The sequence below is a fragment of the Meles meles genome, chromosome 9 (genome assembly GCF_922984935.1).
Source record: "Meles meles chromosome 9, mMelMel3.1 paternal haplotype, whole genome shotgun sequence".
Taxonomy (NCBI): Eukaryota; Metazoa; Chordata; class Mammalia; order Carnivora; family Mustelidae; genus Meles; species Meles meles.
In genome coordinates this window covers 78,746,145-78,763,885 of record NC_060074.1, presented here as the reverse complement: position 1 = coordinate 78,763,885, position 17,741 = coordinate 78,746,145, and the positions used below count along the sequence as shown (strand labels likewise).

The 17,741-nt window shown below is 40.3% G+C and overlaps 1 protein-coding gene across 1 annotated transcript in view; it reads left to right on the top strand.

The window, feature by feature from the left end:
- Nucleotides 1-1,290: 1,290 nt before the first annotated feature.
- FRZB (frizzled related protein) overlaps nucleotides 1,291-17,741 on the top strand; it is a 35,294-nt gene continuing 18,843 nt past the window's right edge. Inside the window, exons 1-3 of the mRNA XM_046019914.1 lie at nucleotides 1,291-1,356; nucleotides 2,845-3,605; nucleotides 10,980-11,027. Coding sequence (XP_045875870.1) covers nucleotides 3,128-3,605; nucleotides 10,980-11,027 — 526 coding nt within the window. The 5' untranslated portion in view covers nucleotides 1,291-1,356; nucleotides 2,845-3,127. The remainder of the gene's footprint in view (nucleotides 1,357-2,844; nucleotides 3,606-10,979; nucleotides 11,028-17,741) is intronic.

Below are 17,741 nucleotides of genomic sequence, written 5' to 3'. Positions count from 1 at the left end.
TCAGAGAAACAAATTACCTATGACCCATATCCTCTGAGGAACCAGGTTTCAACCTTCCCTTCATTTTCTCTGAACGTGGGGCTGTTGGAAGGCACTCATTCTTACGGATATGGCTCACCCACTAACAGACACTGTCCTATCTAATTGGTGTTTCCTACATGATTATATAGCCTATTTTTCAAACTTCGTTATCACTATTTGTTCAAATTGTATGTTATTTCTTTTTAAGATGTTTATTATTTTTTACCTTTTAGACATTTATATTTTAATATTTAAAATATTGCAGGCTAAATTATATCTGTTCACATTTCTCAAATGCCCATTTCAAAAGAAAAAGATTCATCAAAAGATGAATGCTCTTCTTGAAAAAAAATCATACATGTCATTTAGGAAGGCAGAGCACACCCAGATGAAATAATAAAAGGAAAAATTTTAAAGCAGTAAATTGACAGGTGTTAAAGAATAATTCACAAAAATGAACAAAGTTCAAGAGGAACTAACTAGAAAAATGAACAGAACCAGGCAGTATACTCAAAAAGACTTCTGGGAGGCACTGAAGTTTATTTTGGGTTTTGGTAAAGACACATTTGGATTTGAGAAACCTTGTGAGGGGACATGTTAGACAGTGGTAATTAACGTCTGTGAAGGGGAAGGAAAGCAGCTTTTATTTCTGATAGTTGTGGAACCATAAAAACAATTAGTTTGTTTCTTCTATTGTAAGACTTAGACTGAACAGCAGAACATATATAGCAAACAATCTATTATGTTTACTCTTCACTTCTTCCTTCTTATTTATTGAAAACCCCAGCTACATTTTTAGATGCAGATTAGCCCGCAAATGCTCTAATACTGACTGTTTTCAAAATGTACTTGTTATATCATTTTTCATCTAATTCATTTCTGTATTTTTGGCTTTGTTCTTAAGAGAACAAAAATAAATAAATGAAATAATAAAACGAATAAAACAAATAAAATAATAAATAAATTTAAAAAAATTTAATGCCATGTAAGCATGGCATTAAATAATTGTAGACCAGACAAAGTTTGTATCCTAACTAAATGACTCCCTATCTATCATCTGTTGTGGGTTTTTTCCCCGCTCCTAAGTGGAACAAACTTTCTTCTGCAAAAATTTACTTTAGTCACAAACTGTGCTGTTTCTGGTCATTTCAGAGATAAAATTCCATAAACCCAAGTGAGCACTGCCATTTTGTAAGTGCTGTCAGGTCAATGCTGGGGAGTGGAAACCAGCATCTCCCCGTGTGCTCTGAAGTGGGGGCATCTTTTCTGCTTCTTACGGACTGTAAGAAATGGCTGGATGAAAGCAGCAAAATATTTCAATGATGCAGAGCAAAGGTGACTTCCTGTTTTGTTTTAGAGATTGTTTCCTTCTCTTCTCAACGAAGGCTGTGTTTTCTGACATTCTGCAATCCTTTTGCTGGGTGAAAGGGCAGGGTGCAGGGCCCCTGTCGGTCATTCCATTTACAAAATGCCCGGAGCTGGGAGAGGGGGAGAGGAAGGAGGAGGGGCCCCTTGTTAGTGGAAGGGACAGACCAGGAGGGGATCTGTTTTCTGTTTTCTTCTCTAGATTGAGCTAATTTGGATGGTTTGATTGTCGTCAGCACCATCATGATTACTATTACCTGTGTGGTGTAGTTTTCCTACACAGTTCTCTTGAGTGTTAGGTGAAATCGTTGGTGATAAGAGAGAAATAATTAGAGCCATTTTATTTTAATGAGTAAAATCAGAGGAAAAAGATATCCAAATACTTCAAAGCAGGTAGTTTTTCATTCTTAACCTTAAGAAACAAAACTCAAAAGTTCTAATTCTGAGGGCCAAAAAAATTTTTTATACCTGTTTCTTCTGATGGCCTACTTGTAATCATGTGCAGCTTTTCTTTTCTTTTCTTTTTTTTTCTTTCCTTCCTTCCTTTTTTTTTTGAAAGGCAGTTCCCCCCCCCCCCCACTTTGTTATTCATAATGCAGACTCTGTAGACCTAACCTCTGGGTTCCTAAGCCTCCATCGCTGCTGGCCAGGGGCTGTGTTTTCTCTGACCTGGACATTTAAAGTGACATTGCTGCAGTCCACCCTCCTCAGGTCGGACTTTCTGCAGAGCTGGTGATCCGCAGAGGTCAAGCTGTAGTACGCTAAAAGAGCCACCTCCAGGGAGGGAGGGAGTCTGGGCGGGTTCCCCAAGAAACAGTGGGGGCTTGGGGTACTCCTCCGTGGGGATTGGGGTGGGCTTTCAGCGAGGGGCTGGGGGCTCTTCTTTGGAGCCGGCGTGAGGACGGAGAAGGGGGTACATGTCTCATGTAGTACGCGTTGGACTGTAGCATCCTGGCTGCTTCTCGAGGCTTCTCTTCCTCTGCCTCCAATCGGTGGACCTTCTCTCCTCCGTCCCCTCTCCCTTCCCGGGAGCCGGCGTCGGAGGGCTGGGACTGCACCGGGGGGCGGAGCTGCCTCTCCGGCCAGGAGGTGGGAAAGTGAAGAGCCGCGGGTCGGAGGCACGAACCTCGCGTCGGGGCTCCTGCGGCCGGCGGGTGCTTCCAGCAGCCGCGGCAGCCCGCGCCAAGCGCTGGATCTTTTTGCTCAGCCTTCAAGACTTGAGAACTCTCAACTGCCCCCTCCTCCCGCATTAAGAGACTTTCCCTCTGTTTTGCTCTCCATCCCCCCCCGCCCCCCCCTCCCCGCTCCGTTGGAGAATTTCATGCTTCTGTTAGCACCTTTTCGTAATCCAGGGGACGTGACAGTCCAGAGCTCCAAGGGCCTCCGCTGAATTCTACTTTTGTTTTTATTTCTCCCTCGCTTCCTCTTGTTTTCCTCTAATCGGATTCATCTGCGAAGTCTGGCGCTTCTGCCAGAGGGAGCAAGGAATAAATAGATGCTGCTGCCCCAGAAGGCTTAGACGTCGGGAAAGAACAGCCAGAGCCGCAGGGGCGGCGGCGGCAGGAGGTCGGCGGAGCTCGTGGGACCCCATTGGGGGAATTTGATCCAAGGAAACCGAGATCGTCGGGGGAGGAGAAGCTCCCAGATCATTGTGTCCACTTGCACGGAGTAAGAGGGGACGGCGGAACGGGCCTCTCGGCGTGCACGGCACTGCTCCACCCTGTCCCGTCCTGCCGGGATCATGGTCTGTGGCAGTCCTGGAGGGATGCTGCTGCTGCGGGCCGGGCTGCTCGCCCTGGCTGCGCTTTGCCTGCTCTGGGTGCCCGGAGCTCAGGCTGCAGCCTGTGAGCCCGTCCGCATCCCCCTGTGCAAGTCCCTGCCCTGGAACATGACCAAGATGCCCAACCACCTGCACCACAGCACCCAAGCCAACGCCATTCTGGCCATCGAGCAGTTCGAAGGTCTGCTGGGGACCCACTGCAGTCCCGATCTGCTCTTCTTCCTCTGTGCCATGTACGCGCCCATCTGCACCATTGACTTCCAGCACGAGCCCATCAAGCCCTGCAAGTCCGTGTGCGAGCGGGCCCGGCAGGGCTGCGAGCCTATCCTTATCAAGTACCGTCACTCGTGGCCCGAGAGTCTGGCCTGCGAGGAGCTGCCTGTTTATGACCGTGGCGTGTGCATCTCTCCCGAGGCTATCGTCACCGCGGACGGAGCTGGTGAGTCCTGACCTGGCCCAGCCTCTCTCCTGACCTCCAGCCACCCAGCTCCTCTCTTCTCTTGAGTTTTTGTTACTTGCCTTTGGCTTTCTAATTCTGCCTGTTTTCTTGGGGTCGCTTGTCTTAATCACTCCTCTGTGGGGCACCACTTCTTTCTTCTCTCTTCCAGTTCCATGCCAGTAGGTAATCTTTCAATCCACTCTGGTCACACTTGTCAACACTGACCCTGCACTTTCCATCCTTTACGTGCCCTCCTAATCACATCTTCAATGAGTGATGCTCCTTCCTTGCTGTCTTAATTTGTTTACAGGCACTGCACTTTCTTCCCGGATTCTCTTGCATTCTCAATCCTCCCTTTTCCATAGCTTTACTGTTTTAGCCGCTTGTCAAGATTGTGTAGCGAGAACAGAAAACTGAAGCACCATTTTCTTCTAATCATTAGAAATGCCTAGATAATTTCAGTAACCTTACTCTAACCCACAGATATTAGTGGTATGTGTTTGCTCAAAGTCCAATTGGAGCAATTACCTTCACCTTAAATTTCCCCCTCCTTTCAATGAGATAAATTGTTCTTCTATTCCAGACTGAAACAGCTGTGAAACATTGCTATGCACTGCTAATTAGCTTCTGTGACTTGCTCCCAGCCACAGAACTGGCGAAGGGAAATTGCTGGGCTCTTTTCACATTCCCACATGCCTTCAAGTCCTTTTGTAAGTGACATATGGATGAAAGGAGTTATATTTAAGGCGTGTTATCATCATTCACTCATGTAATGTTATTTTTAATCTCACTTCTTATCCCATTGTTATGCTCTGCAAATATGCCTTTAGTGCCTTATTTCATGCCCTTTGTTCTGTGTGTGCATCAAGCACAATCTATCTTTATCTTTTCGTACCCGAAAGCTTGATTGCAGTTCTACATTTAATGGAATCAATCACAAGTTGTTTTCTCACTAGTGTTTGGTCTAATTAGGACACTCATGACTCTGAAGACCTCAGCTACACCTAGTTCACTATGGTTCATTTAATTCTCACTCAATATCACTCTTACCAATTACCCCTGAACTCAAATTTCACCCTTCATATAATTTCATATTTTTTGTGGTGGGTCCTTTTTCATCCCCCCCCACCCCCAGAGGAACTCTGTTACTAGATGCGATGACTTGATTGCCTTCTCTGTTCGTTTCCTTGGCAGCAGTTTTTTCCTTCTGCCTCTCAGCTTGTCCAGCCTATGCTCATGCCCTTAGTCCATTTCTAGGTAATAGTTCTTGGTTGTCAAGAGAATTGACTTGGAAAAATTGCTTTCTGTGCACCTTGACCCTCTTAATGGAAAGTGAGTGAAGAGGCAAAAAGTACAAATAGCTGCAAAACCAACACTGAACAGAAAGATTCCAGCACCTTTTCCATCATCCTCTAGGTCTTATATAGACCTATTGTCTGTTTGATTTTAATCAAGAACTAAGAACTGGCTGTAGACTATATGCAGAAAGGAGTGTATTTCTTATTAATCTTTGGGCTAAGAGCATGCTCTTGAGCCTTTGTACTCACTAACGTCACAGGTTGTGCAGAATCTGGAAGAGCCTGGTCAGTTGTTGCCTTGGTTTGCCAGACACTTAGAATCAGTTAAATGCTGGTGCTTCGCTCAGGCCAAGGACTAGGAATGAGGTGACTATGGCTCACTCTGTAATGCTTTCCTCCCCTTAAAGGAAAAGACTTGCTCTGAAACCTCTCTTAGAAATGGACCTCAAGTGAGAGAGGTTTGGCAAGGGTAACAGCTTTCAAAACCCATGCTCAGTATGGATGGGAAGCAGTTTTCTTAAGTGTCCCTGTATTACCTATCACTGGGGACCAAATGCAGAACAATTGCCTCATTGAAACACTCAAATAGGCCATGCATGGAAACAATTTGTCAGTCCGTGGGACCTGGTTTCTGAGCTGCTTTAAAATGCCACAATATCTGCTTTGTTGACAGCATCCTTGCTAGAAAAATACGGAGGGTTAGGTAGCAGTGGGAACCGTATTTTTGTGATCGTCTCCCTTTCCCACAAGCTTCGGTGTGAGTCAGAGACACCGGTGGCAGGAGGGAGCCACAGGGGAGGTGGGGATGGGGAACGGAGAGGTGGATTCTAACCCCAAGGGTCTGCTGGCTTCCGAGGCCAGCTTGCTGAAAATTGCATTCCCTATCCTGGGTCAAACTGTCAGGCACCTGGAATTACTTAGTAAGTACCATATGTGGCCAGTTTTAATTTACGATGCAATATGCTCTTTGGTTCAGTGGGGTATGATAGTTCATGAAGCCGTTTTTTTCTCCCTTTAGGAATAAACAGAATCACTTATGTTTTATGATTAGAATCCAGCTGGATACAAAAATGAGGTCTCCCTGAATAAAAGGGGCCACCCTTCACATTCCTTTGATGCCAGGAGGATTTGGAAATCCTACCATTCACATGGGTCTGTTCCCTCCTCCCTCAGTATGATGCCACAAACAATTTAGGCCCATTTACAAAGCAAAATCTATTGAAATGGCGTAGTGCTTCAAACTACTTTTTGCTTTCAAAATACTAAGGCCAACATACGTTAAAAAAAAAAAAAAGAAGTCTCCAATCCTAACCATTACCAAGAAATTCACATTACATTTGTTCCTTTTCCCACATTGTTCATTTACTGTAGAGCTGTGGCTTCACACACAACTTCTTTATCTGAATGACGACCTCTAGTCCAGTCTTCAGTACCATGTGGCAAGTCAGGAGTGAGGGCTGGGAGCCTGGCAGACCAGGCATGGAATCTGGACTCTGCCTCCTCTCAAGTGTTATTATGGGGAAATTCTGTAAGCTCTCTGATTGAAAGTTTTCTGGGCCGTACCACGGAGACAGCCTGCCTCTACATCCCCCGGGCATGGTGAGGATGAAATGAAGCAGCATGGTCCCTAACAGCCTGTGCTGCTCTTCACCATGATAATTGCTGTTCTATCCAAATGACGTTTCCTTTTTTTGAAATGGGATGCTGCTCAGTGCAGACACAGCTTAGAACTTTGATCACTTCAGCTCCGGAAACCAAGCTGCACACCAGGAACCAAGTGGAAAAGCAGATTTTCCTTCTGAACACATAAGCTTAATATTGCACTTTTTGCAAATGGACTTGGACCTCAGGCTCAAGAATACATTCCTTTGGGAGCACCAGGAAGAAAGAAGGAGTCTGAGGGATGTCTGTTACAAGTAGTTTATCTTGGAAACGGAGAGATCAAGAATTTAAGAAAACTTAGGGTATGATATTCACCAGCTATTTATTCAACGCCCATGGCTCATCATGCCAAGGGCTTCATAATCAATGCTCAGTCATTGCTGGTTTCCGTGGCAGTGGTAGCTTGTCACCCCGGCTCTTGCTCAACACGTCTCCTGGCCATCTCTTGCCTGCCTGCCCCACTCCAGCTTTCCCCTGCAGGCGCTGCCGTGGAGTCATTTCTCTGTGCTCTGAGGAACAGGCAGCCTTTTCTTTAGGCCTGGTCTACAAATATTTGAGGGGCCAAATACCAAGAAGGAAGAATTATTTAGTGTGATAGGAGGAAAATGGAATGGAAAGGAGAAATGGAAATTTTAGATTAAGGCTGGAGAGAACACATTTCTGAGGACCCGTCATTCCATAAAATATTGAAAGGCACTCTGGTTGGGGTAGGGACAAGACTATCTCCGAGAGCTCTGGTATTTCATTATAGCTAATGGAATTAGTGGTAAGAGAATCTTGCGTGTCCCCAAATCTGATTTTAATAATTCATTTTCTATTTCATTCCTATCAAACTTCCAAATAGTTGTTGCTATAAATAGCATCATTGACTTTGTTCTGTTTGGCCTTTGTCTTTCTATGAGGCATATAGAAAGAAGAGACAGTTTTGAATAATTAAGAACTGGGTCTGTTTCTGCAGCTTCCCAGTTTTAGATGTAGAGGCCCTTAGTTGGAATTCCAGCTTTGCCATTAAGGTTAGGCCTTGAGCAAGTCATTTGAGATTGACCCTGTGAACAGAGAAGAACAAAAGAGTTATTTATGTGAATGACTAAGAAATGGCAAAGCAGAGGGTAAGTGCTTAGCAAAAACAGCATGCTCCGGGATAGGACGTGTCCTCTCAGAAGAGGGGTCTTTGGTAGCAACAGAATAAGCAAACATATTCTGTCTGCTGTTCTAAGTGTGTTATGCATTTCAACTTTTTGTAATTCCATGATAGGTACTATTATTTCCATTTTGAAGAAAAGGAAGTTGAGGCATGTAAGTGACTTGTGCAGGTTCATGAAGCTACTAAGAGGAGAGGTTCAAGCCAGAATCCATTCTCCACTACACTTCCCGTCTCATGGAGAAAGAGGTGATTCATAGCTTAAGGAAGAATCTGTGTCTTTTGACTATCAGATTTCAGTTAAAGGATCAAATTTTGTCCATTGTATTTTGAAAGCCCACTTATGTGTAGTTTAAGAGAATAAAAGACAGCCTTGGACAGGGATTCCAAGAGATAAGAGATAAGTACTTCACTGCCCTTTTGAGATAACAGAGTGCTTTCCAGACTCTCACATCTAACCCAGAGCCCCTCAATCTCTTCATGCCACAAAGTGAATTCCTCATTTCCTTACCCCATCTGCCTATTCTTTTCTAGTATTTTTTTATATGGTTATGAGGTCGCATACGCATGCTCCAGGCCTGGGAGTCAGCCTTGATTTTACCCTATTTTTTTTAAAAAAAGATTTTATTTATTTATTTGAGAGAGAGAGAGAACATGAGCAGGGGGAGGAGCAGAGGAAGAAGGAGAAGCAGACTCGGTGCGGAGCATGGAGCCCAACATGCAGCTCAATCCCAGGACCCCAAGATCATGACCTGATCTGAAGGCAGACGCTTAACTGACTGAACCCCCCAGGCACCCTGATTCTACCTTATTCTTTACCCCTCCCCGCCCTGCATTCAGTAGATATCAAATGTCACTGGATCGACTCTGAATCCAATTTCCTCCCCTCCTCTGATGTTACTCTCTTAGTTCGTATCTCAACATGTCTCACACATATTACGGCCACAGGAGAATAACTGGCTTGCTTACCCTCAGTATTGCCCCTCTGTATTCCAACAGGGTGATCTTTCTGACCTGCAGATCTGTTGCTTAAAATCCTTTGGTGTCTGTCTCTAGCCTTCATGACCTCGTCCCCTCCTGCCCCTCTAGCTTCATTTCTTCCTGCTCACACTTCTGTTTTAGCGGCTCTGGAAGACTTGCATGTCCCTTGGTGAGTACTGTAGTTTCTTTCCATACTTCTTACACATGTTATTTTCTATGTGGCACTAACCTTCTCCAGCTCCTTTAGGAAACTTCTATGACTCCTACTAGAAATTCTTGGGGCATAAAACCTACTAATGACTTTTAATGTAGGATGTAGGATTTTTTATTTTATTTTTTAAAGATTTTATTTATTTATTTGACAGAGAGAGATCACAAGTAGACAGAGAGGCAGGCAGAGAGAGAGGGGAAAGCAGGCTCCCTGCCAAGCAGAGAGCCCAATGCGGGACTCGATCCCAGGACCCTGAGATCATGACCTGAGCCGAAGGCAGCGGCTTAACCCACTGAGCCACCCAGGCGCCCAGGATGTAGGATTTTAATGTAGGATGATTTTGTTGGAATTCCTAAGTTGAATTTTCTGAAAACAATTTTTTTTGGATTATTTATGACCAGACAACTTTTTTCCCCCCTCTTTTAATTCTAACAAGTGATTTCTAAGCACTTTTAAAAACAAGAACATTTTCCTGTGAATAATAATGAAAGAAGAAAACCACTTTCCTAGGTTCAGCTGTATCAAGGGTTCCCCCTGACCAGGAGAAGAGATTTATTTTTCATTTATATTTAAACTCTTCAACACTTAACAGTTACTTTACACGTGGATTGATATAATTTCTTCATTTATAGAAAGCTCATTAAAAAAAAAAGGTTTATTTGAGAGAGAGAGAGAGTGTGTGTGTGTGCATGAGCGGGGGAGGAGCAGAGGCAGAAGGAGAGGGATTCTCAAGCAGGCTCCCTGATGAGCATGGGACCCCAGGCAGGGCTGGATCTCATGACCCTGAGATGATGACCTGAGCCAAAATCAAGAGTTGGCTGCTTAACGGACTGAACCACCCTGGCGCCCCAGAGAGATCATTTTTGTATAGCTCAAATGTGTGTTATCGTGATTATTGGACTCAGGAATAAAACCATTGGCATGTTACTTTAACACTTGGTTACATTTGTCGTGAATAAAGTCTTTAAATAGAATAAAAGTCATAAAATTAATAGTATATGACTGAGTAGAACCTAATGTTTTGGAATCAAGTATTTGTTGCCTGTTTGTTTTTTTGGTGGTTACTATCTTTCCTGTATATAGCTTTTTAAATACCAGATGAATAAAAGTTAAAAAGAGATAAAAAAAAAAAGGTCAAATCCCAGATGATGATTACTCAGCCTGAGAAAGTAATTCATTAATTGTAATTTGAGTGCTATTGTCCTAAAATGATATTTAGCTTCTCCTTTTTAATTTATTCATGATACAGCCTATGAGGAAAAAGGACAGAGGAAGAACGTTACTTTCTGTTAGGATAAACGGATACTAAACTCATTAAACATAAAATGTTAGTACAAAATTAAAACATGAAAGTATGGAGTTGAAATATCAATAAGAATATATAGGGGCGTGCAGCAAATTCAGCATGGTGTTTTGCTGAGGCACTCTTACTCACTAGAGGCTGAGTTCTTAACTAGATCACAGAAGAACTTTTTATAAGTGCTATTTACTGTGTATTGTTACCATTTTCTGGGATTATGGTGGAGTCATTGGCCATTTCCACCCATATCTATTAATCGCACTGACTTGAGTGGTCCTTGCATGGTATGCTTACTTTCTGCTGAAAAACCGTTCAGTTTATAGGTAATAAAGGGCATGAGAATGGGTTCTGAATGTTTTCCTGATGCACTAAGAATTTAAATATATGCTAGTCATGTGTAATATGTCTATTTATTGAGGAGATGTATTGACTTCTTTTAGATAAGACACAAGTGTTGCATGAATGCTTAATATGTATGTGGATTTTATTGGGTCAGAAATTTCGTGAGACTCAAAACTTATTAAATCCTGAAATTCTAGGCACAGTTGTTGAGGATTCAAGAAAGTGTATTATAATCTCTCAATCACACAAAAGAATAGATCTTGTCCTTATTTGATCTATAAGTAATAGAGTGCAAAGGTCATGGCACTAATAAGAATCCACTTCCTTGAGATTCCTGGGTTCTTACTCAAATTAAATTTATGACTGAATTAGATTTTTGTATGGGAAATTTTGAAATAATAATGAATAAATTATAATTTTTTGTTCTATCACCTTTCAGATTTTCCTATGGATTCTAGTAATGGAAACTGTAGAGGAGCCAGCAGTGGTGAGTAGATCACTCACTATCTTCCCAGTTTTCATTTGTGTTCAAATTAGTCTTCGTAACCTAGATACTCAACTCTTATATGGGTACATTTGTGTCCTGTGTTTTAAAAGTAAAGTTAAACATTTTTATTTTATTTTAGAAGTTAGCACATAATAAAATTGACATTTTCTCTTGGTCATTAAAAATTGTGTGGATTTTATGAGTTCTGTGGATTTTAATGCATGGATAGACTTGTGTAACCACTACCATGATAAAGATACAGAACAGTTGTATTTCCTCAAAAGAAACTTCCTCTTGCTATCTCTTCATAATGGCAAGCTCCTCTCACCCTTAGCCACTGGTCATCACTGATCTATTCCTTTCTCTAACTTTGTGTTTTTGAGATGATTTTATAAATGGAATGGTAGAGTATGTAACCTTTTGAGTTTGGTTTATTTTGCTTATCACAACGCCTTTGAGCTTTATCCAAGTTGTTGGTGCATGTAGCAATATTGATTTGTTTTAATTGCCAAGTATTTTATGCCTTGAGTCCATTACTATTTGTTTAGCCATTCATGTCTTGAAGGATTATCATGCTGGTTCTAGTTTTTGTTAGTTATGGGTAGGCCTACTAAACATTTGTGTAAACATAAGTCTTCATATCTCTAGGGCAGATATCTAGGAATAGAATTACTGGGATTATATGGTAATGTGTTTAGCTTTGTAAAAAACAGTCAAACTGTTTCCAAAATGGTTGTTCAATTTTACACTAGTGATATGTAAGAGTTCCAGTTGCTGTGCATCCTTTCTGGCCTGTGGTCTTTTCAGGTTTTTATTTTCTTAATCCTAGCTATTTTAATAGGTGTGGAGTGGCAGCTCACACCTATTAAAGTAGTGTTGTATTCTGGATATAAAGAACCATCTTTTGGTTCCTTTGATTTTCTCCATTGTTTCTCTTTTCAATTTTATTGATTTCCACTCAGTATTTCTTTCCTCTGCTTGTGTAGGATTTAATTTTGCTGTCTTTTTCCCCCCCTTAAGGTAGAAGATTAGATTATGATTTGAAACATTTCTTCTTTTCTAGTATAGTAATTTAATGCTATAAGTATCCATCTAAGGATGGCTTTATTTGCTTTTTACAGAGTTTGGTAGGTTTTATTTTAATTTTTCTTCAGTGTAAAATATTTTATAACTTCCCTTGAGACTACCTCTTTGACTCATGAATTACTTAGGGTTATGCTGTTAAATTTGCTATTTGGAGATTTTTCTCTTTAAGCTGTTATATTTTATTCTAATTCCCCTATGACTAGAGAACATACTTTGTATAATCTTGATTCTTTCAGATTTGTTAAGGTTTATTCTATGGCCCAGGATATGATTTATCTTAGTGAATGTTTTATTTGCTCTTGGCAAAAAAAATATATATATTCTGCAGTTGTTGGGTAGAATGTTCTTTTATTTATTTATTTATTTGGGGAGAGGGAGAGAGACAGAGACAGAGACAGGGATAGTGAGAGAGCACAAACAAGGAGGAGAGAGAGAAGCAGGCTCCCTGCTGAGCAAGGAGCCCAATGTGGGGCTCGATCATGGGACCCTGGGATCATGACCTGAGCCAAAGTCAGTTGCTTAGCTGACTGAGCCACCCAGGCATCCCAGGTGGAATGTTGTTCAAATGTCAATTAGTTTAGTTAATACTGTTGTCTAGTATTTTTATATCCTTTCCCATTTTCTGTGTACTAGATCTATTGATTACTTTGAGATTAATATTTAAGTCTTCAAATATTGTAGGCTTTACTATTTCTCTTTTCAAGGCTTCAGGTTTGTTTCATGTATTCTGAAACAGTTATTTGGTGCCTCCACAGTTAGTATTTTTATGTCTAATTGGAGAATTGACCCTTCATCATGTAATGTCCCTCTTTATCTCTGGTAATTTTCTCTGCTCTAAAGTCTATTTTCTTTAATTATTAATATTAATAATAATTAGTTTATAATAATTTTTATACTGTATTGTAATTAATAGTTATATTAATTAACTTCAGTTTTCTTTTGATCAGTATTTGCAAGGTAATCTTTATCCTTTTACTTTTAACATACTTATATTACTATGTTTTAAATAAATTTCTTGTAGTCATTTTTTGTTGGTATTGGTATCTTTTGTCCATTTTACCAAACTTTGTCTTTTGATTGATGTGTTGAGACCATTTACATCTAATGTCATTACTGATATGTTTGTATTTAGATATACCATTTTATTATTTGTTTTCTGTTTGTCCCTTCTCTTTTTCATTCCTGTTTTCTATTTCCTAATTTATTTTGGATTATGTGAAAGTCTCTCTCTCTCTCTCACACACATACATGTATACAACATACAGATATATCACAAGATATATATATGTGTGTGTGTATATATATATATTTGCACATATATATATCATGAGAATATATATACTTGTATTTTTTTCTTTCAGGCATTAAAAATGCTTCTTTTAAAGATTTATTTATTTTTGGAAGAGGAGGGCCAGAGGGAGAGTGAGAGACAGAATCTCAAGCAACTCTGTGCTGAGCATGGAGCCTGATTGGGGGGCTTGATCTTATGACCCTGAGATCCTGACCTGACCTGAAACCAAGAGTTGGAGATGCTTAACCAATTGAGCTACCCAGGAACCCTGACATTAAAAATGTTTTAAACAACTCAATAGGAGAATAGCTTACTGTCTTTACACAGATATTTTTAATTTCTATTGTTTTTTTCCCCCGATTTCTAGTATTCCTTCTGCCTGAAGAGTGTCCTTCAACACTTCTTCTAGAGCAGTTCTGGTGGCATTAAATTCTCTTAGTTTTCCTTTATCTGAAAATATCTACCTTTCACCTTTTCCTGAGGGACATTTTCACTGTATAGAATTCTGGGTTGGTAGTTCATTCAGTGCTTAAAAAAGTTATTCCACTTACTTCTGTCCTCTGTGTTTCTCATGGATAATTGGTAGTCATTCAAATCATTGTTCCCTTATATATAATGCATCAATTTTCTCTGGTTGCTTTCAAGAATTCTTCAGTCTTTCGTTTTTAGTACTTGGATTATGCTATGTCTGGACATTTGATTTCTTTAGATTTATCCTGTTTTAGGGTTAATTGATTTTCTCGAGTCTATAAGTTTTTGCATTTGTCAAATTTGGGAGGCTTTCAGCAACCATTTCTTCAAATATTTTATTTTTACAGCACATTCTCTTCTACTTCCAAGTCTATGATGATGTGAATGTTAGAGCTTTTGTTATTGTCCCACAGGTCCCAGAGTTTCTGTTCATTCCCCTCCCGAAATTTTCTGTTTCTTCAGATTAGATAATTTCTTTTGATCTGTCCTCAAGTTCATTGAATTTTTGCTTGATCATGTCTGTTCTGCTATGGAGCCCATCCAGTAAATTTTTTATTTCAGTTATTGCAATTTTCAACATTCAAAATTTCCAACTGGCTCTTCGTTGTATCTTGGATTTCTTTCTTGAGACTTCCTATCTTTCCATTCATTTCAAGGGTGTTCACTATTACTTTTGGGGGAATTTTTATAAAAACTGCCTTGAAATTATTGTTGGATAACTTTAACATTTGTGTCATCTGATTTTTTTCCTGTACATATTGAGATTTTTCTGGTTCTTCATATGCAGAGTAATTTATTGCATCCTGGTCATTTTGATTATTATGTTCTAAGAATTGGGGTCTTATTTAAAGTTCTGTGAAGAATGTTGATATTTTTATTTTAGGAGGAATCAGTCTTGCTGCATTAAAGCAGCAAATTCTGACTTGTCTTCTGTAGGTTGTGCTTTCAGTATCAGTTCCATTGTCAGTCTTTGCAATGCCTTTCAGGTCTACTCCGTATGTATCCTACCCAGTGGCCAGTATGAGATCAAGCAATGATCTATCCCATAGTTTAGTTTTCAAAGTCTGTAGTATACTGTTTAGTGTCAGATTTATATATACCCAGGGGTGAACCTACCAGTTCATAAACAATTTTATGGATTTTCTCCTGCATTTCCTCCCTCTCTGTGGTCTTCTCTGTACTTTTCAGTTCATTGGGGGCTCTTCTTTTTGGTCTTTTGGCCAGGAAGCTGGAGATTTATTTATCTCACTCTCTGATGTATTTCCTGTGACTGACTCTGCATCTGAGGCCAGATGGTGTACTCCCACAAAGTGATGAGATTTTGCCCCAGTCTCTTGACACTACATGTCTAATCAGAAAGGAAGGTTCTCCAACATCAGCAGTTTAGACTCCTGAGGGCCTCCCTTGGTGCAGCTATTGTCAGCACTGCCCCAGGATTGCTTGATGGATGGGGTATAAGAGAATGGAGTGTTAGAAGACCCTTTTCCTATTTTTTGAGTCAGAACTAGAGGGCTTTTCCTGAAGGACTCTGTTTGTATCATGCCACTTACAAGCAATGGGGCTGTGTTGAAACTAGGCTGGAAGATACCAAAGGGGAAAAATTGATGAGCCTACTACCAGTTTGATAGTATTAAACTGGTACTATTTACTTTTTGGAGTCCTTAAGTAGTTGCTTCATGGATTCTGTAACTGTTTTCAGGGGAGAGATAGGTGGGGGCTAGTTACTCCATCTTACCATAAAACAAGCTTTTCAAATGAATTCAAATGAATTATGATGTATGTGCAAAAAAATCCACAAATCATAAGCATGCAACTCAGTGACTTGTCACAAAGTAAACACTCTTGTGTATTGACCACACAGATCAAGCTATATACCATTACTAGCACTTCAGAAACCTCCTTGTGCCTCTTCCAAATCGCTCCTTCCACTCTGCTTTCCAAAGGTAACTACTAGCAGAGATTCTAATAGCATATATTAATTTTGCCTAATTTTGATCTTTTATGAATAACATATACACATGTATGTGTATATATATACACATATATGTGCATGTGTGTGCGAGTGGCTTCCTTTGCTCTTTATTATGCTGTATATGGTAGTACTTCTGGATTTTCATTGCTGTATAGTATTTTATCATACGAATATACCACACATTATTTTAATGTTCTTGGATATTTGGGTTGCTTCTAGTTTTTATTTCTATGGTTAGTGCTATATTGCTTTTACAAGAACATTATAACTACAGTTAGTTACTATATACCTTTTCTATTTCACTTTCCTCTAGGAATTCACATTGATTTGGGTCTGCGTGTCCTGCCTTACAGGTGTTTTTTTTTTTTTTTTTTTTCCAGATTTATTTATATGAGAGGGAGAGAGAGGGAGAGAGAGGGGTCGTTCCCCTCCACGGCCTTGAGATTAGTGGGAAGTTCTTTTCTACATTTGCTTTCGTTTCTGATTTAGCCTCCACAGTCCACATATCCTTTCTTTTTGGACTAGACAAGCTTCCTTGAGCACATCCTATCCGTCTTTACATCTCCTTGAGTTCTCAACACCTGCCATTAAAGTAGAAACAAATATTGATTATACTTTTACCCCCCCCCCACCGCCCGCCATACACACACACAAAAACTCCCCAGATTTAATGGTCTTTCAATGTGTTGAATCCCTGTCATGAAAAAATATTTAATGAAAGAAAAGCAAGAGGAATTAGGTCATATAGAATAGTATTCCTTCTTGGCTGTGGAAGATGCTGGTGGTGGGAGGGCTTAAGGAAAGATCTGAGAGTGAGAAACAAGAGTTCCCAGTAGAAAGTAATCAGCCTGGTTTTATTTGTAGTGACCAATCAACAATCAACTTTGAATTTCAGCTTTCCTCCTGACTTTGTTACATACCATTAACTCCAAACTTCTCTCCAAATTCAAGGGAAAACGGAAACTTAGAGGGAAAATACCATTTTTTTTCTACTGAGAATCCCGTATCTTTTTTTTTAATTTTTTTTTTTTAGATTTTATTTATTTATTTGACAGAGAGAGAGAGAGAGAGAGATCACAAGTAGGCAGAGAGGCAGGCAGAGATAGGGGGAAGCAGGCTCCCTGCTAAGCAGAGAGCCCCATGCGGGGCTCGATCCCAGGACCCTGAGATCATGACCTGAGCTGAAGGCAGAGGCTTAACCCACTGAGCCACTCAGGCGCCCCGAGAATCCCGTATCTTTAAACTATTAATGCTAAAACAAACCAGACTATTAAAAGAATCACTTTAATTGTTCACTTACCTGCTCATTCTCTGTAAGAATCATTCCTTCGAAACAACTTGAGATCATGTCCTGAGCCAAAATCAAGAGTCAGATGCTTAACTGACTGAGCCACACAGGTGCCTCTGTCTTGTACAGTGTCTTGTATGTGGAAGTAGAATATTTATTTTATTGAACTGTAAATAAGTTTGAGACATCAATTTTCATTAGACTGAAACTGTTTTCACTGTTGATTTCCACTGAATCGTGTCAGAGTGACAAGGGTTTGACCAGAGGCAATGTCTACCAAAGGTGCTCAACGAACATTTATATTGTGAAAAACACAAGTGAATGAAAATGACTTGTTTAGAATTATTTCATTGCCTTCTTGATGCAATTGAGAATGTTCACACAGTATCATAAAATCAGCTGGAAATTATGAGTGTCCAGCCATGGTTCTATTTTAATGACCACTCCGACTTTATATTTGATCAAAACAAACAACAATTATGTAGTACAATTGATAAGTCAACATTTTGGTCAAGTGCAGGCATGGGCTATCAAACTGTCCAGAAGTTATGGTTAGAATAATATAGTACTTCAGTGTGTCAATGAAAGAAGATGGCATCAACAATA